Here is a 13,623-nt window from a genome sequence, read left to right on the forward strand (position 1 = left end):
GGTTGAGCTCCACACAGGTAGGATGACTAACAGGGCGACAGGACAGCCACACAAGGCAGAGTGCGACCCCTGGCTACGACCCCCAGACTCGGCTGCAGAGCTGGCTTTGTGCGTAGGAGGCACACAAGAAAGGTGACTCGGGCGGACATTATTCAAAAGCTACTTCGCCGTGTAACTCTTCTGCCGCGTAACCATTGAATAATGCTCAGGAAAGCTTTGGGCTTTTTATGTTTGTTTAAGTTTTACTCCTTGTATTTAATTTTTTAAATAACAAGGTCACTAAAACTCATGCACGCTGCAAAAAACCTCATGCAGTAGTTAAGGTAAACCATCCAAGCAGTTTTTATTCATTAATATTCATAAATACACACAGCAGCTTCATTAGAGATTTCAATTTTCCTCTTCAGTTTGAATGTGGAGTATTAGGAGAGCCTTTTGCATGTCAAGGTACAGGAAGCAGAGATCACCCCTGCACTGCTACCTACATTTACCTGCTAGAAGTAAAAATTAGTTAAGTGGAAATGATTATCATATATATTTTCTCTCTTCCTTTGAATGTACACAATGTAACAAGAGTGACAGACCTGAAATTACAATCACCAAACAAACCCAAGATAGTTGTTGTCCACTTTCATTGGCAAATACAGCACAGAGGACATTGTCTGCGAATTGGGATGTCATCAAAGAGGAGGTGGTGGAGGCTCATTTCCTTTATTACTCTCTTTTAAATTTAGGTTTTCTAAAGCAACATCTAAAGGCATAATATCTACACAGCCCATAGCACCAAAATCTGCCATCTCCCCCCGTTCATCCTCGTCGGAGGACGAGCTCTCTTCACGCACTAAAGTGGACAGAAGGAGCTCTTGGACAAACAGGCTGCGGTCTGCGCGCTCACTTTCCATGGACTGGCGCTCTGTTTCTGACATTTTAGGATCGTTCAACCTGTAGGAGTTAAAAAGAAAAGATCTTATTGGTAAAGTGGCAAAGAATGATGGCAGGGTCAATTTCGACGATTTCTGATCCCATGCAAGCTTTACAGGTGGCCAAACTCTGAAACCTACTGTTGGAATGCCTGACTTTAAGCTGTCACCTTCATTATGCTGCGATACTGTCACCCTTTGGATCCAAAAAAACTATCCCCCCGGGGCACCTGGGTGGCTCAGTTGGCTGAGCGACTGCCTTCAGCTTGGGTTGTGATCCCGCAGTCCCAGGATTGAGTCCCACATCAGGCTCCCTGCTCTGCAGGGAGTCTGCTTATCCCTCTGACCTCTCTCCTCTCATGCTCTCATTCTCTCTCCCAAATAATTAAAATCTTTAAAGAAAAAAAAAAAAAAGAAAAGAAAAGAAAAGAAAAGAAACTATCTCCCCACCAGGAGCTCCAAGGCAATATGAACAGGAACAGTCCCTGGTCAAAGGGGCCAAAGATAAGGCCTGGGCTCTACATACATCATGTAATGGCTATGTAACCAGAGACCAGGCTTTTTCTCTGGAAACGCTGCAGCCTGGAAGCTCTCTTGCCTTGAAGATTCATAATGCATGTTAATATATTTAAAGTTCTGAGAAGTTCAACAATAAATAAACTACTTCTGTTACTTAGTTTTGCCCAAAATTCTTCATCAGGGAAAAAACTGAACATAAGGGGCACCTGGGTGGTTAAGACTCTGCCTTCGGCTCAGGTCATGGTCCCAGGGACCTGGGATCGAGCCCCACATTGGGCCTCTTTGCTTGCTTCCCCCCACCAACCCTCTGTCTGCATTTCTGCCTACTTGTAATCTCTGTCAAATAAATAAATAAAATCTAAAAAAAACAAAACAAACAAACAAAAAACAACCAAAAACTGAACATAAATAATTATATATGTTCCTCAGAATAACATATCAAGTCCCAGAAGACATTTTTGGGAAATATTGCCTAAAATAGATCATGTGAGTCATGATCAAATGATACAATGAAAGAAGGGGAAAGTAGTCTGCAGACTGCAAGGTACTGTGCAATATGTCGTGTACCAGATGACTGAGAGGACTCTTTAAGAAGGTACAACCAGAATCCAAGGAAGGAAACCCAAAGGCTACCCATCCCATCCCCTGGGAGTGGGGTGTCTGGTGCAGAGTAACTAGAGAGAGAAAAATCCCAAATCAAGTCCACTGAGTTTGGGGCTTAAAAAAAAAAGCATAGGTCAAGGGTGGGAAGATGTCTTTTCTGAAGACGTTCACTCCATCCACAGCTCTGTGAACTATCAGTGGATACACATAGTTAGGTCTGTCTGTGGGCAGTATCTGGCTCTGGCAAGTTGCTAGGTGCTTACAGGTAAGGTTACATAGTAGCAGGGTGGCTCTGTGATTTAAGCTGAAGCAACACTTTTGGTCATAACTCAGCATAGTTACTGACTGTGCAGACATAACCCAAAGGTATATTCCCCCACTTGACACTTCCTCCTTAGATCTGTAACAATGATCATAATGGGAACCATTAACTGGGCCTTTATTATATGTCAGATACTGAGACAGACCATACATACATTGAAATTGTTTCATCCTTAAAACGTTCCTCCTTCTCAAGAGGCCGAACTCAGGGGCTACTGATGATAAAACTTAGGTTAAGAGAAGTTAAGTGACTTGCCTAAGGTCCAAACTAGTGAGTGGCAAACTGGGGCTCCATACAGAGGTCTGCAAACACTTTTTATTCTGCATCCACAACAGTTTACTTACAACTATGCATATGTGCCATTGCACTAACAGAGATGTGAAAAGGTATAACATAAAATAAATACACAGAGAAATAATACTGTCTTCTGCTGTCTGTCTGGAGATAACTGATACATTACATTAATTTTCTCCTTCACTTCATAGTTTATACTTTATATTCTTCTCTGCTCCATTAAAGACCCAGATAGGTCCAAGTTCATTACCTGTTGAGCCTAAGTCTACTCATCACCGCTTCTTCTAAAATAAAATCCTTTATATTCTTAAAAGTGACATAAAATGACAACAGAAAGGAACGTATTTGGTGACTAATGGTAGTTTTCAGAAGCAGGTAACTGTTCGATCCAGTAAAACCATCTACTGTGTGTACTATTTTTTTCACCATGGTGAAGCGTTTTTTTTTTAAAACCACTTTTGTTTGTGGCAACTCTAAGAATTTAAATCCTGCTTTTTTGGAAATTCTCAGAAAAAAACTACTATATTATGAAATCCTCTTTTGTACCTTTTAATATTTCACAGCTAAAATGGGCAATTAAAAAAAAAGCATGGTTAATTATGACAATAAATGGACCTAATATGCCCCCAAAATGTAATGATATGGTGTTTTGGTTTTCAGTTTTTTCCTAGGTTTCAGTTTTATAGGCAACATGGGGGGAAAAATTCACATTCGATAATAATTTATTATTGGAACAAGACCACAAACATTCCCACTTTCTCTAAAATAATCATTATTTTTCATATTCTTGGGGAAATCTGAATATGCAGTTTCAATCAGATTTGGGAGTTTTAAGGGTCTGATCAAAGGCCAAATCTCCAAGAACATATGTAAGGCCCGAAAGATAAAATATCACTGCATGGAGCACCTGTGTGGCTCAGTGGGTTAAAGCCTCTGCCTTCGGCTCAGGTCAGAATCCCAGTGTCCTGGGATCGAGCCCCACATTGGGCTGTCTGCTCCGCGGAAAGCCTGCTTCCTCCTCTCTCTCTCTGCCTGCCTCTCTACCTACTTGTGATCTTTGTCTGTCAAATAAATAAATAAAATCTTAAAAAAAAAAAAAAAGATAAAAGATCACTGCAGACTGTGTAGTGCTTAATGAAACATTAACTTCTCAAACGAAGCTGTACTGACAAATGAAATACCTTGTTAAAAGAAACTGGGAATTCTGGATAGTTTGCTGACTGCTTTCTGTGTTAGCCGTGTTGGTTGTTGCCGTGGATTGTGTGATTGTAGTGGTGACACTGCTCGTGTTAGTACGCCGGGTTGCGTTGCGTGCGGTCTCCAGCTGTTGCCGCGCTGCCTGGGCGTGCTGCCGTTCCAGCTGCAGCTGCATCTGCAGTTGTTGTAACTGAGAGGCGGAAGGGCCGGAAGAATTAAGCTGTCCTCCTGCAGAACGTCTCACTCCTGATAACTGAGATAAAAGCTCTGCCAATGGAAATGAAGGTGATTAATGTCTCCTTAAAATAGTGTGGAAAACAAAACGCTAAAGATCACTCAGAGGAACATGGAAATGACTGTCAATAGGCAGGTATCCATGGCAACATAAAGTTTCAGCTTAGAGCTCAATACCTTTTATTTTTGCTTATTTTTTAAAGTAATCTCTATACCCCACGTGGGGCTCGACCTCACAGCCCTGAGACCAAGAGATGCATGCTCTCCCGAGTGAGTGAGCCAGGCGCCCCGCAGTATTTTTCAGAACGCCTCCCAGAGGTAGGAGCTGTTGTGTATGGGGAATGCAAATACAACTAGTCCACATACAACTATTTTTGTCTTAAGTAAAACATAACAGATTGTTGCTTAATGGACTAATTTAGTTACACTTCCTCTCCATATTCAGTAAATTAAAGTGATCATCTGCCAGTGCAATTACAATATAAATCCTCTCAACACAAGCTCCCTGAAATCAGGGATTGAGTCTACCATTTGTGATACTCCCAACCTTTGGAACAGTGCCTGACACACAGTCGGCCTCTAACATTCATGCAATGATTGAATGATGGTCAGAACTGTATCCAAGAGGCCTGGATCATTCTATCCATGCCCCTTGTACCACTCACCACTGCCTTCTCTCGTTTCAGAGTACCAGCGTACCACTGCAGTGAGTAGCACTGGCAATGCCCAGTGAGGTAGACGGGCTCCTGACTGTTCTAGCTTAGTTAGTGGCCTGCCACAATCCAGACTCTTGTTTCAATAAGGCTGTACTCATCAAGGGCAATGTGGACCTCTGCCCCTGAGTTTTCATTCTAAATTGGGTGCAGGAATCGCCTTGCTTGCATGGGCACATGTGTGTGTGTGTGTGTGTGTGTGTGTGTGTGTGTGTGTGTGTGTTCTGGAGTGGGGAGGTTCTCCCTAGCTTACATGGGATCGACGTCTGCTGCACAGACATTCCCTCACTGGCAAATGCTCTCCATCATTACAACTCATTAACAGGCTACATCTCTGTTTTTTCTTGCTTGCTGTTGTTCTATCCCAAGGGTTCTTACATCATTCTTTCACAGAGTCCAGCACTAAAACAAACTGATTTTCACTGACAAAGAAAACTGAATGGACAGAATTTCTTTTGAATTTTGCTTCTAGAAATTAAGTTTTAGAGCCTGCTACCAAGAACAGCAGGTAAATATTCCCTTTGGAAGAAGAAGTATTTTTTAAAATTCCCAAAGCTCAGTTTACAGGGCTTACTACATGTGCAAATGCCCACAGCACATTCAGAATTCAGATTTCATATCTGTACATCTGTACATTTTTCAGAACACTTTATGAGTAAAACTGTCCCTAGCTGCCATTAGATTTACATCCACCAGTGTTTCAGGGTGTCCTGCAAGGTGCATCACAATTTCCAGATGCATATTCCACCATGTGCACCCATTTCAGTACTTGTACAGGCTTGCCAGGGTCTTACTGCCTGTCTGTCCTTCCTGTGTCTTACAGTCTCAGGCTACCGTGATTTCTGACCTTGCATTTTGACTCCCAACTCTTCTGCTCTGCTGCTGGCTTCCCAGGTTGGCCATGTATTAGACCTGATGGACTTGGCTATGAACTACATGTTCAAATGTTTTTTTTAAATAAGATTTTTCTAAGCTACTAACATGTACTTTTCAGTATGTTCGCTAAGAATATAGTTCTCAAATTAAGGCCAAGAACAGAGAAACTCCTACTTTACTTTCTTCTATGAGAAGAGCTTAATTCTTTAGTTGTGTCAATTAGTCTTATTATCTGTGTGCTTGTGGAGGTTGAACCATGGGATTCTGGTGGTCTTTCAACTCTGAAATCTTATATCACTTTCTTGGGTTTCAACAGAGGCCACAAACAGAACCATTTCTTATTATCTTCTGCTCTATATACTTAAGGAAATGCCAGAATATTATGAACTACTTTACACTGTCTACTTTTACAGTATTTTATAATTCTAAGATTTATGGGCGCCTGGGTGACTCAGTCGTTAGTCATCTGCTTTGGCTCAGGTCATGATCCCAGGGTCCTGGGATTGAGCCCCGCATCGGGCTCCTTGTGCAGTGGGAAGCCTGCTTTTCCCTCTCCCACTCACCCTGCCTGTATTCCCTCTCTCGCCGTATCTCTTTTTGTCAAATAAATAAAATCTTAAAAAAAAAAAAAAAAAAAAAGGGCGCCTGGGTGGCTCAGTGGGTTAAGCCGCTGCCTTCGGCTCAGGTCATGATCTCAGAGTCCTGGGATCGAGTCCCGCATCGGGCTCTCTGCTCAGCAGAGAGCCTGCTTCCCTCTCTCTCTCTCTGCTTGCCTCTCCATCTACTTGTGATTTCTCTCTGTCAAATAAATAAATAAAATCTTAAAAAAAAAAAAAAAAAAAAAAGGAGGGGAATTTTGCAAAGGAATACAGGGGCATAATGAGAAATTAAAAACACAAATTCCAGGGGTGCCTGGGTGGCTCAGTGCGTTAAGCAACTGCCTTCAGCTCAGGTCATGATCCCAGGGTCCTGGGATTGAGCCCTGCATTGGGCTCCCTGCCCAGTGGGGAGCCTGCTTCCCCCTCTCCCTCTGCTGCTCTGTCTGCTTACGTCTCTCACTCTGTCAAATAAATAAATAAAATCTAAAAAACAACAACAACCACCACCACCCACAAATTCCAACAAAAACTTTTAAAGCGAGGCCCCTCCCATAAAGGCCATTTCCTTTATGAACGTGCAACTAACTTACCAGCTATAGGATCCATGGCTTCCCTATTGCTTGGAGAATATGAACTCTGAGAAGAAGAAAGTCCACCAGTAGAACTGCTAGTAAAGTGCATGTTTGATCTACGAGCACGAGGACCTCCTAATCCCCGGCCAGGGTGAAACATTCTACGTACATGTCGAACACCACTCGATTCATCATAACTCCAAAGTTAAGAAAAGAACCCAAATGTTTCACAGAAAGAAAAAAAAAATCACTTGAGCCTTTGCTAGGTAGATATGCAGATTTCCTAAATTGTAAACATTTAAAAATAGCACATTTAATTTAGAATGCAGATGTCACAACCATATCTATGAGGGCTATTAACTCTAAAAAAAGACTCTCAAATAGAAAGCAATGAGTGAATGTGGATATACTGTATGTGTGTGTATGCTTTTGAAGGGGAAAAAGGCTTTCCAGGCAAGAAGAAATTTCTTCCTAGGCTCCAGCTATAATAACCAGATGGGGCGAAAGACACCCAGGTGAGGCGTCTCCATACCGTGACCTCAGTACTGAATTTCATATATGTTCACATGGAAATAACCAGAATTAAGAGGCGTCAATTTTAATACCTGAGGAGAGTTGTGCTAATCAGATCTCAGTTATCATCTATAATGAGAAAAGAACAGTAGGAATAATTTAAATTAAGGAGTAAAAGACTCCTTTTGGTTACTAGTTTTAATCTGTCCTCACTGCTGCAAAACAGATAATTAGAGTTGATTTTCTTGCAGAAGTGGACATCGAGTAATACCACAGTTCCCAACAAGTCCCACTGCCAGCAGCCTCCTGCCCCCCAGTCTTCTGCAGCTGACTCAAACTAAAGAACGTCCCGAAGAGCACACAGCCGCCCAAACTCATGAAGACAATCTTGTGTTTCCATGCTGGCAGACGTGTGGGAAAAGACAGCTCTCATCATAAGACTTTTCTTTCAAAGCAGCACACAGAACATCTGTATCGTGCAGAGTAACGTTCTGCTGGCTTCCCAGTCTTCAGCTGATGATTGTGGAGTCACTGAGGGACAGGCTGAGCGGCTCCAGGAAGCCCTCAGAAGCCACGGGAATGTGCACTGTCTTACCATGGTATTCAGGACCATGCTCACGTTCTAAAAAAGTGATGTCATGATCACTGTATTTTGTCCTTTAAAAGCATCAAGGTGTAAAAAGTACACTTTAGGAAGAGTTCCATCAGAACAGTCGAAAAGAAAAAAGCTCTGGTGCTTATGAGGCTTGAAGAGAAGCTGCGCCTTCACGACAAATAAAGTCACCCCACAGCAGCACTTGAAGTACCTGAAAAATCAGTATATTTCCAGGATAACTGCAATGTCAACATTCTGTTTTCCAGAACCTCATGGTAATACTCATTAGGAATCTAAAGTGTAATATATGCCTCCTCTTATTCTTATATTTTGCATAATTTAATCTCTTGATAACCACAGATTCTTGTAAAAATTGCACAAAAATGAATGTAGGTGATGTGAGACATTCTACTGAATGGAAACCAATTTCACTAGAAGCCCCTGAACTTGCTGAAAAAGCTCAGGATAAAAAAAAAGTTCAAGATAACAGCTTATTTGCCTAGCTTCTTCATGAAGATAGAGTGAAATAGCAATCAAGCATAACCCTCCGGGTATTGTTATAAGGTTCTTTTATGTAAAATGTGAAGTGAAGTGACTCAAAGACTTAAGTATTCTTGGCCCATCTGGGTTTTCTTATTCTCTTAAAAAAAAAAAAACAAAAAAACAAAACCACCACCACCAAACCACACACTTTCTTCATTATGCTTTCAGTGCTCTCGGCACTTAGGAGAGAGGAAAAGTGGTTTCCTCTGTTCAGTGAGTACTAGCCCCTTGATTGGCTCAGGTCTGGCTGACATTCTAATTTCTTAGGCTGGTTCCATGTCTTTATCTTTCCATTAGTTTTCCCATCTTCCCCTAACTCTAAGGGACCATACTTCCAATTAGAAAATTAGGAACTGTAAGGACAGGATGGGGGCTGTGGAATGAGAAAACCATTAAACCAGTTTCTTCCTCAATAGGACTAAGGTTGAATTATGATTGCTGGGAGGCAATCAAAGGAAATCAGAATAAAGTCTGGCAAAGAGAAAAGTAGTGATTAGCTTTTGAACTGTTTCAAACTGCAATGAACACTGAAACCTTTACATGAAAACAGATCCCTAAGTTAATAGATAATAATCAAAGAAAAATAATTCAGAACTTGAAACAAGAAGCACAGAATGTACAATCTGGTAGGCCATTCATCTCTTGGATTACAGGGAACATCACCAACAACGGCTGAGATAGATTTGCAAAGCGGAAGCAGGAAGGAAAGTGGGAAAGGACTTTGGAGCTGGTCGTGACCTTATGCTGTCCTACTCGGAGACTGGGTGGGGAATGGTGGTCTCTGGAGAAGGGGACTCCAAAAGGGAAAGCAGCCACAACATGCACCCCTGCTCATCATACCGCCCGCTGGTAACAGGATAAGGCAACAGAGGACATGGAGGGGAAGCAAGTAAATTCTCTTCATATTTACTTACATTCTAATCTGGCTTAGCATTTTCCTCTTTTGTATGAAAACACCCTGCTGAAAACTTAAACCCAGTTAAATGGTCTTAAAAAAAACTGCCTGTAATGAAGTAAAGATGATGAGCAACTTTCAGTTAATAAGCACTGCTCAAGTGACAGTCACAGCACACAACAAGACAAGTAAACTGCATCTCAACACTGAGTCACTTTTAGGAAAGGTCAAATTAACATAATTCAGAGGTTACTTTTTCTCTTCAGGGATACTGTCCTTAAAAATAACCAAAACAACAAACATTACAAACAACTGTATTCCTTCTTGCCTCTTAAAAGGATATTAAGTCTCTAGGGGCTCTGTGTTCAAGCGTAAGATGAGCTGCAAAGTCGTCCGTGACATGATTGGGATCGCCTCCAGGTAATGCTGCACATATTGGACAAATCTGAAATAAAAGAAAAGAAAGCAGATTTAATAGATGAATAATGATCAGACATCTTTCTGGATTAATATTTTACTAAATCTGAGTTTCAACCAGGCACAAACGCAGTAGAGACCGTGAACTCGTCAGATGCACCAGAGGCCTATGGACTACAGTCTGTCCATGCTGGTCCTTCAACTCAAACAGACCACCTCTCAGGGTCAGAATAACAGTTCTCAACAAACAGCTCAAACATGAGCTCTGGCAAAGCCTTCTAACAGCCTGGCCAATGCATTTGCATGGTCTAGTAAAATAGTATCCATAAAAAATTTTAAGATGTTAAAAAAAAAATTAAGATGTGCTATTTAGTGCACATTCTCATCTGACTAAGTCTGGTCTTAAATGGTAAAGACGGAGACATACGTGTCCCCAAAGTAAGCTAGATTAGAGGACCAATCTCTGAACATGACAGCAAAGCTCTTATTAAAACACAACTACACAAACTCAAATATCAAGACAATATTTACTACTAACAAGCAAATGTGCTCTATACATTCATGAACAGGACTTAAAAGGGAAAATGGGGGTGTAACAAAAGGCCAAGGATTGGAAGACCAACTTCCCGCGAGCCTTGAAGCAAGGGACAGGACAAAGGAGGGATAAAATGGTGCGTACAGAGGCAGAGCTCAGGGGAGACTTGACAGGTTGGGAATGCTGGTTTGGAAACAGCAGCTTCAAGGGAAGTGGTGAAATAAGGAGAAGAGGGGAAGGACTGAAAGACTGAGGCACTTTCAGTGGAAAGGCCCTTTCTCTTCTAGAAATCCAAGTGGGCAGATAATGTTCTAAGAGTGGCAGCCAAGCCTTGGTTTAGGAAGAACTTTAGAGAACAGAGCCAAGAAGAACATCTGAATCAAAGGAGCACAACCAAAGGAAGCCCCAGCAAATGTACAGATTTTTAGGCTTGTGTCTCTCTAGGGACGGAAGAGGATGGGATGTGATTCATCTTGCCAGTACATGTGTTCTGTACCTCAATTCTTTCCCCTGGAGTAAGATTCAGGCACTCACTTGAGCTTGCTGCCTGTTCATGGCAGAGGGAAGACGAGAGTAGCGCTGGAGATGAGGAGGCATGGGCAAGGTGAGAACTGGAAAGCCCACGCTAGGATACGGAAGGGAAAACTGACTGCAAAAGCCTAAGCCAACACAAATCCCCGTCCTCTCTGGACCAGAAAGCAGGAGTCCCTGAGAGTCTGACTCTGGTTTGATCCTAGTTCCTCTTGTGCCCAGTCAGCTGTCCTGATTCCATCTGCCTCAGGAGTCTGAGACATTTCCTCAAGAAAACCTAAAGATGCTCATGAGAAATAACATTTAGGTTTAGCAGGACAGTGAGAAAGAAGTGGTGGGGGCAGGGGTATCACAAAGGAAGGTGCCTGTGGGGGAAATGAAGAGAAAAGTAGATGGACATGTGTGTGCCTTTCTTAGAAGATGCCAGAAAGGTAGTCAGACATTCTTTCCTCTGTCAGAGAGAAAAGCAACTGTAACTGTTCATAAGTTTACCACTTCCCAACTCTATTTCCTAGGAATTTAGTTTTTATCCTGTGCTGTGACATTGCAAGGCAGTGTCTGGTACACTTATTTCTTGTGTGTTTCTGTCTTGCCTGGCTGGATAGTCAATAGCTTTTGAGAAATGCAAGACAGTGTGATTTGTTTCTTGTTTGGGAACTGTGACCACACTTACTTATAACAAAAAGACCAACAGGGGAGCACCTGGGTGGCTCAGTGAGTTAAAGCCTCTGCCTTTGGCTCAGGTCACGATCTCGGGGTCCTGGGATCGAGCCCCGCACTGGACTCTCCACTCAGTGGGGAGCCTGCTTCCTGCTCTCTGTCTACTTGTGATCTGTCTGTCAAATAAATAAAATCTTAAAAAAAAAAAAAAAAGACCAATGGGTTTGGAGTAGGAGAAACCACCACTAGTTATTTAAAAATCAAACAAATAAACCAATTTAGATATTTTTGCAACACTTAACAGGTACTGGACTATGTACAGTTTTATTACAACCCCACAGACTGCAACTGTAAGATTTTTATCCAAAGAAAGTAATAACCATTAAGAGGAAAAGCCACATTCCTTTTAAGGTATTTCCTTTAGGCTGACCTTTGGATAAAATCTATGTACAACTTTAACTGCACAAATATCGCCATAGAAGTTTCAGTATGTTGAAGACACACGCAAGCGTTCTTAGATGAGAAAAACCTCCTTGAGGATTTGCATTCCTGGAAGGAAGATGGAATGGGAAAGTACAGACACCAAGCATACTAAGAATGCCCTTAACAGGATCGATAGTCTCCTATGAACTAGAAAAGCATAATTGAGATTAGGATGTGGAATTCTGTTTAGTTTTGTGTGTGTCTTTATTTCCACATGGTGATACCTAATACCTCTGTAAGACAGGAAAATTCCACAAAAAGGATAAGCTTCTCTTAAACTCTAAAAACTCCTCATCTTAAACTCTAAAATTATGAGTTCGTCAACATTAATATTTATCGTTCTTCTACTGCCACATGATACAGTAACATCTATTACTTGAACAAGAAAATTCCATGTAACACATGAGCTTAACGTTTGACAACTTGCCAACATTCAGGCACACTGAATTGGCATAACTCAGTACTTCCTGAAATTGGCTGAGTATATAAATTCATCTGGAGCATTTGTTAAAAATACAGTTCCCTAGGCCCATGCCTGAAAACTGATTCTAGGAGATCTGAAAATCTATGTTTTTGACAAGGGTCCCAATTATCTTATAATTAGATCAATTTGGCAAATACAGATCGAATGTACAATGGTACTGAAAAGTAAGAAATATTTACCCTGTGGAACAAAACACGGTACGCTGCTTTACTTAATATCACCTTGCTCGGATTTTTTTTTTTTTTTTAAGATTTTATTTATTTATTTGACAGAGAGATAGCACAAGTAAGCAGAGCAGCAGGCAGAGGGAGAGAGAGAAGCAAGCTCTCTGCTGAGCAGGGAGCCCAATGCGGGACTTGATCCTGGGACTCCAGGATCATGACCTGAGCCGAAGAACAGCTGCTTAACCAACTGAGCCACCCAGGCGCCCCACCTTGCTCAAATTTTTAATCACAAATGTCCTTGCTATTTATTTGCAGTCTTGTCTTTGCTATTGTTTGAGTCTTCGTCTTCTGCTTCATCTCACTACTGAAGCTCACCATCAGTCCTGCTTTTTATGTGCAGCCCTCTGGAAGCTTCCATCAATGTACTGAGATGAAATCCCATGCCAAAACCATAATGGAGTTTCTAATTTTCCACATGGCTCCAGTGCATGATTGCCAGCAAGCAACCATTGTCAGCGTGGGGAAAGATAAATTTAGGCAGGCTCTGCACTGAGGGCAGCGCCTGACGTGGGGCTCTGTCTCACAGCCCCAAGATCAAGACCTAAGCTGAAACCAGGAGTCAGATGCTTAACTGACTGAGCCACCCAGGCGCCCTGGCCAGCGTGGATCCTTAACACCAGTGGTCACCAACGTCCAGCCCACAGCCTCAGAAGCCATTATTTCATACACACCAGCTCAGTACTACATTTATAGAACATTTTCCCCTGTGACAGGTTATATCTATATAAAAAAAAAAAAATCTAAAATCAGCATGCTTGGTTTTTGTTTTTAAACAGGAACTCCACACATTCTTCCCCATACAACCGCCAACTAGTCTGAAGCAAGTGCACATTCCCTGCAGCTTCTTTCTTGAGCTCATACACTCACGTGGAGGGCTTCTCTCTCTGGCCGCTG

At 41.9% G+C, this 13,623-nt stretch overlaps 1 protein-coding gene across 2 annotated transcripts in view; it reads right to left on the reverse strand.

Moving 5' to 3' along the window:
* Nucleotides 1–318: 318 nt before the first annotated feature.
* The window catches only part of KCMF1 (potassium channel modulatory factor 1), a 76,991-nt gene continuing 63,686 nt past the window's right edge, over nt 319–13,623 (reverse strand). The window contains exons 4-7 of one of the 2 annotated variants that reach the window (XM_082743499.1): nt 9,737–9,840; nt 6,868–7,046; nt 3,840–4,122; nt 319–942 (exon numbers count right to left, since the gene is read on the reverse strand). In XM_082743499.1, the coding sequence (XP_082599625.1) occupies nt 681–942; nt 3,840–4,122; nt 6,868–7,046; nt 9,737–9,840 (828 nt within the window). In that variant the 3' untranslated portion in view covers nt 319–680. Of the gene's footprint in view, nt 943–3,839; nt 4,123–6,867; nt 7,047–9,736; nt 9,841–13,623 lie in introns of those variants that run through there. The other variant, XR_014314870.1, reaches the window with a different exon arrangement.

The sequence above is a fragment of the Mustela nivalis genome (assembly GCF_964662115.1).
Source record: "Mustela nivalis genome assembly, chromosome: 8".
Classification (NCBI taxonomy): Eukaryota; Metazoa; Chordata; class Mammalia; order Carnivora; family Mustelidae; genus Mustela; species Mustela nivalis.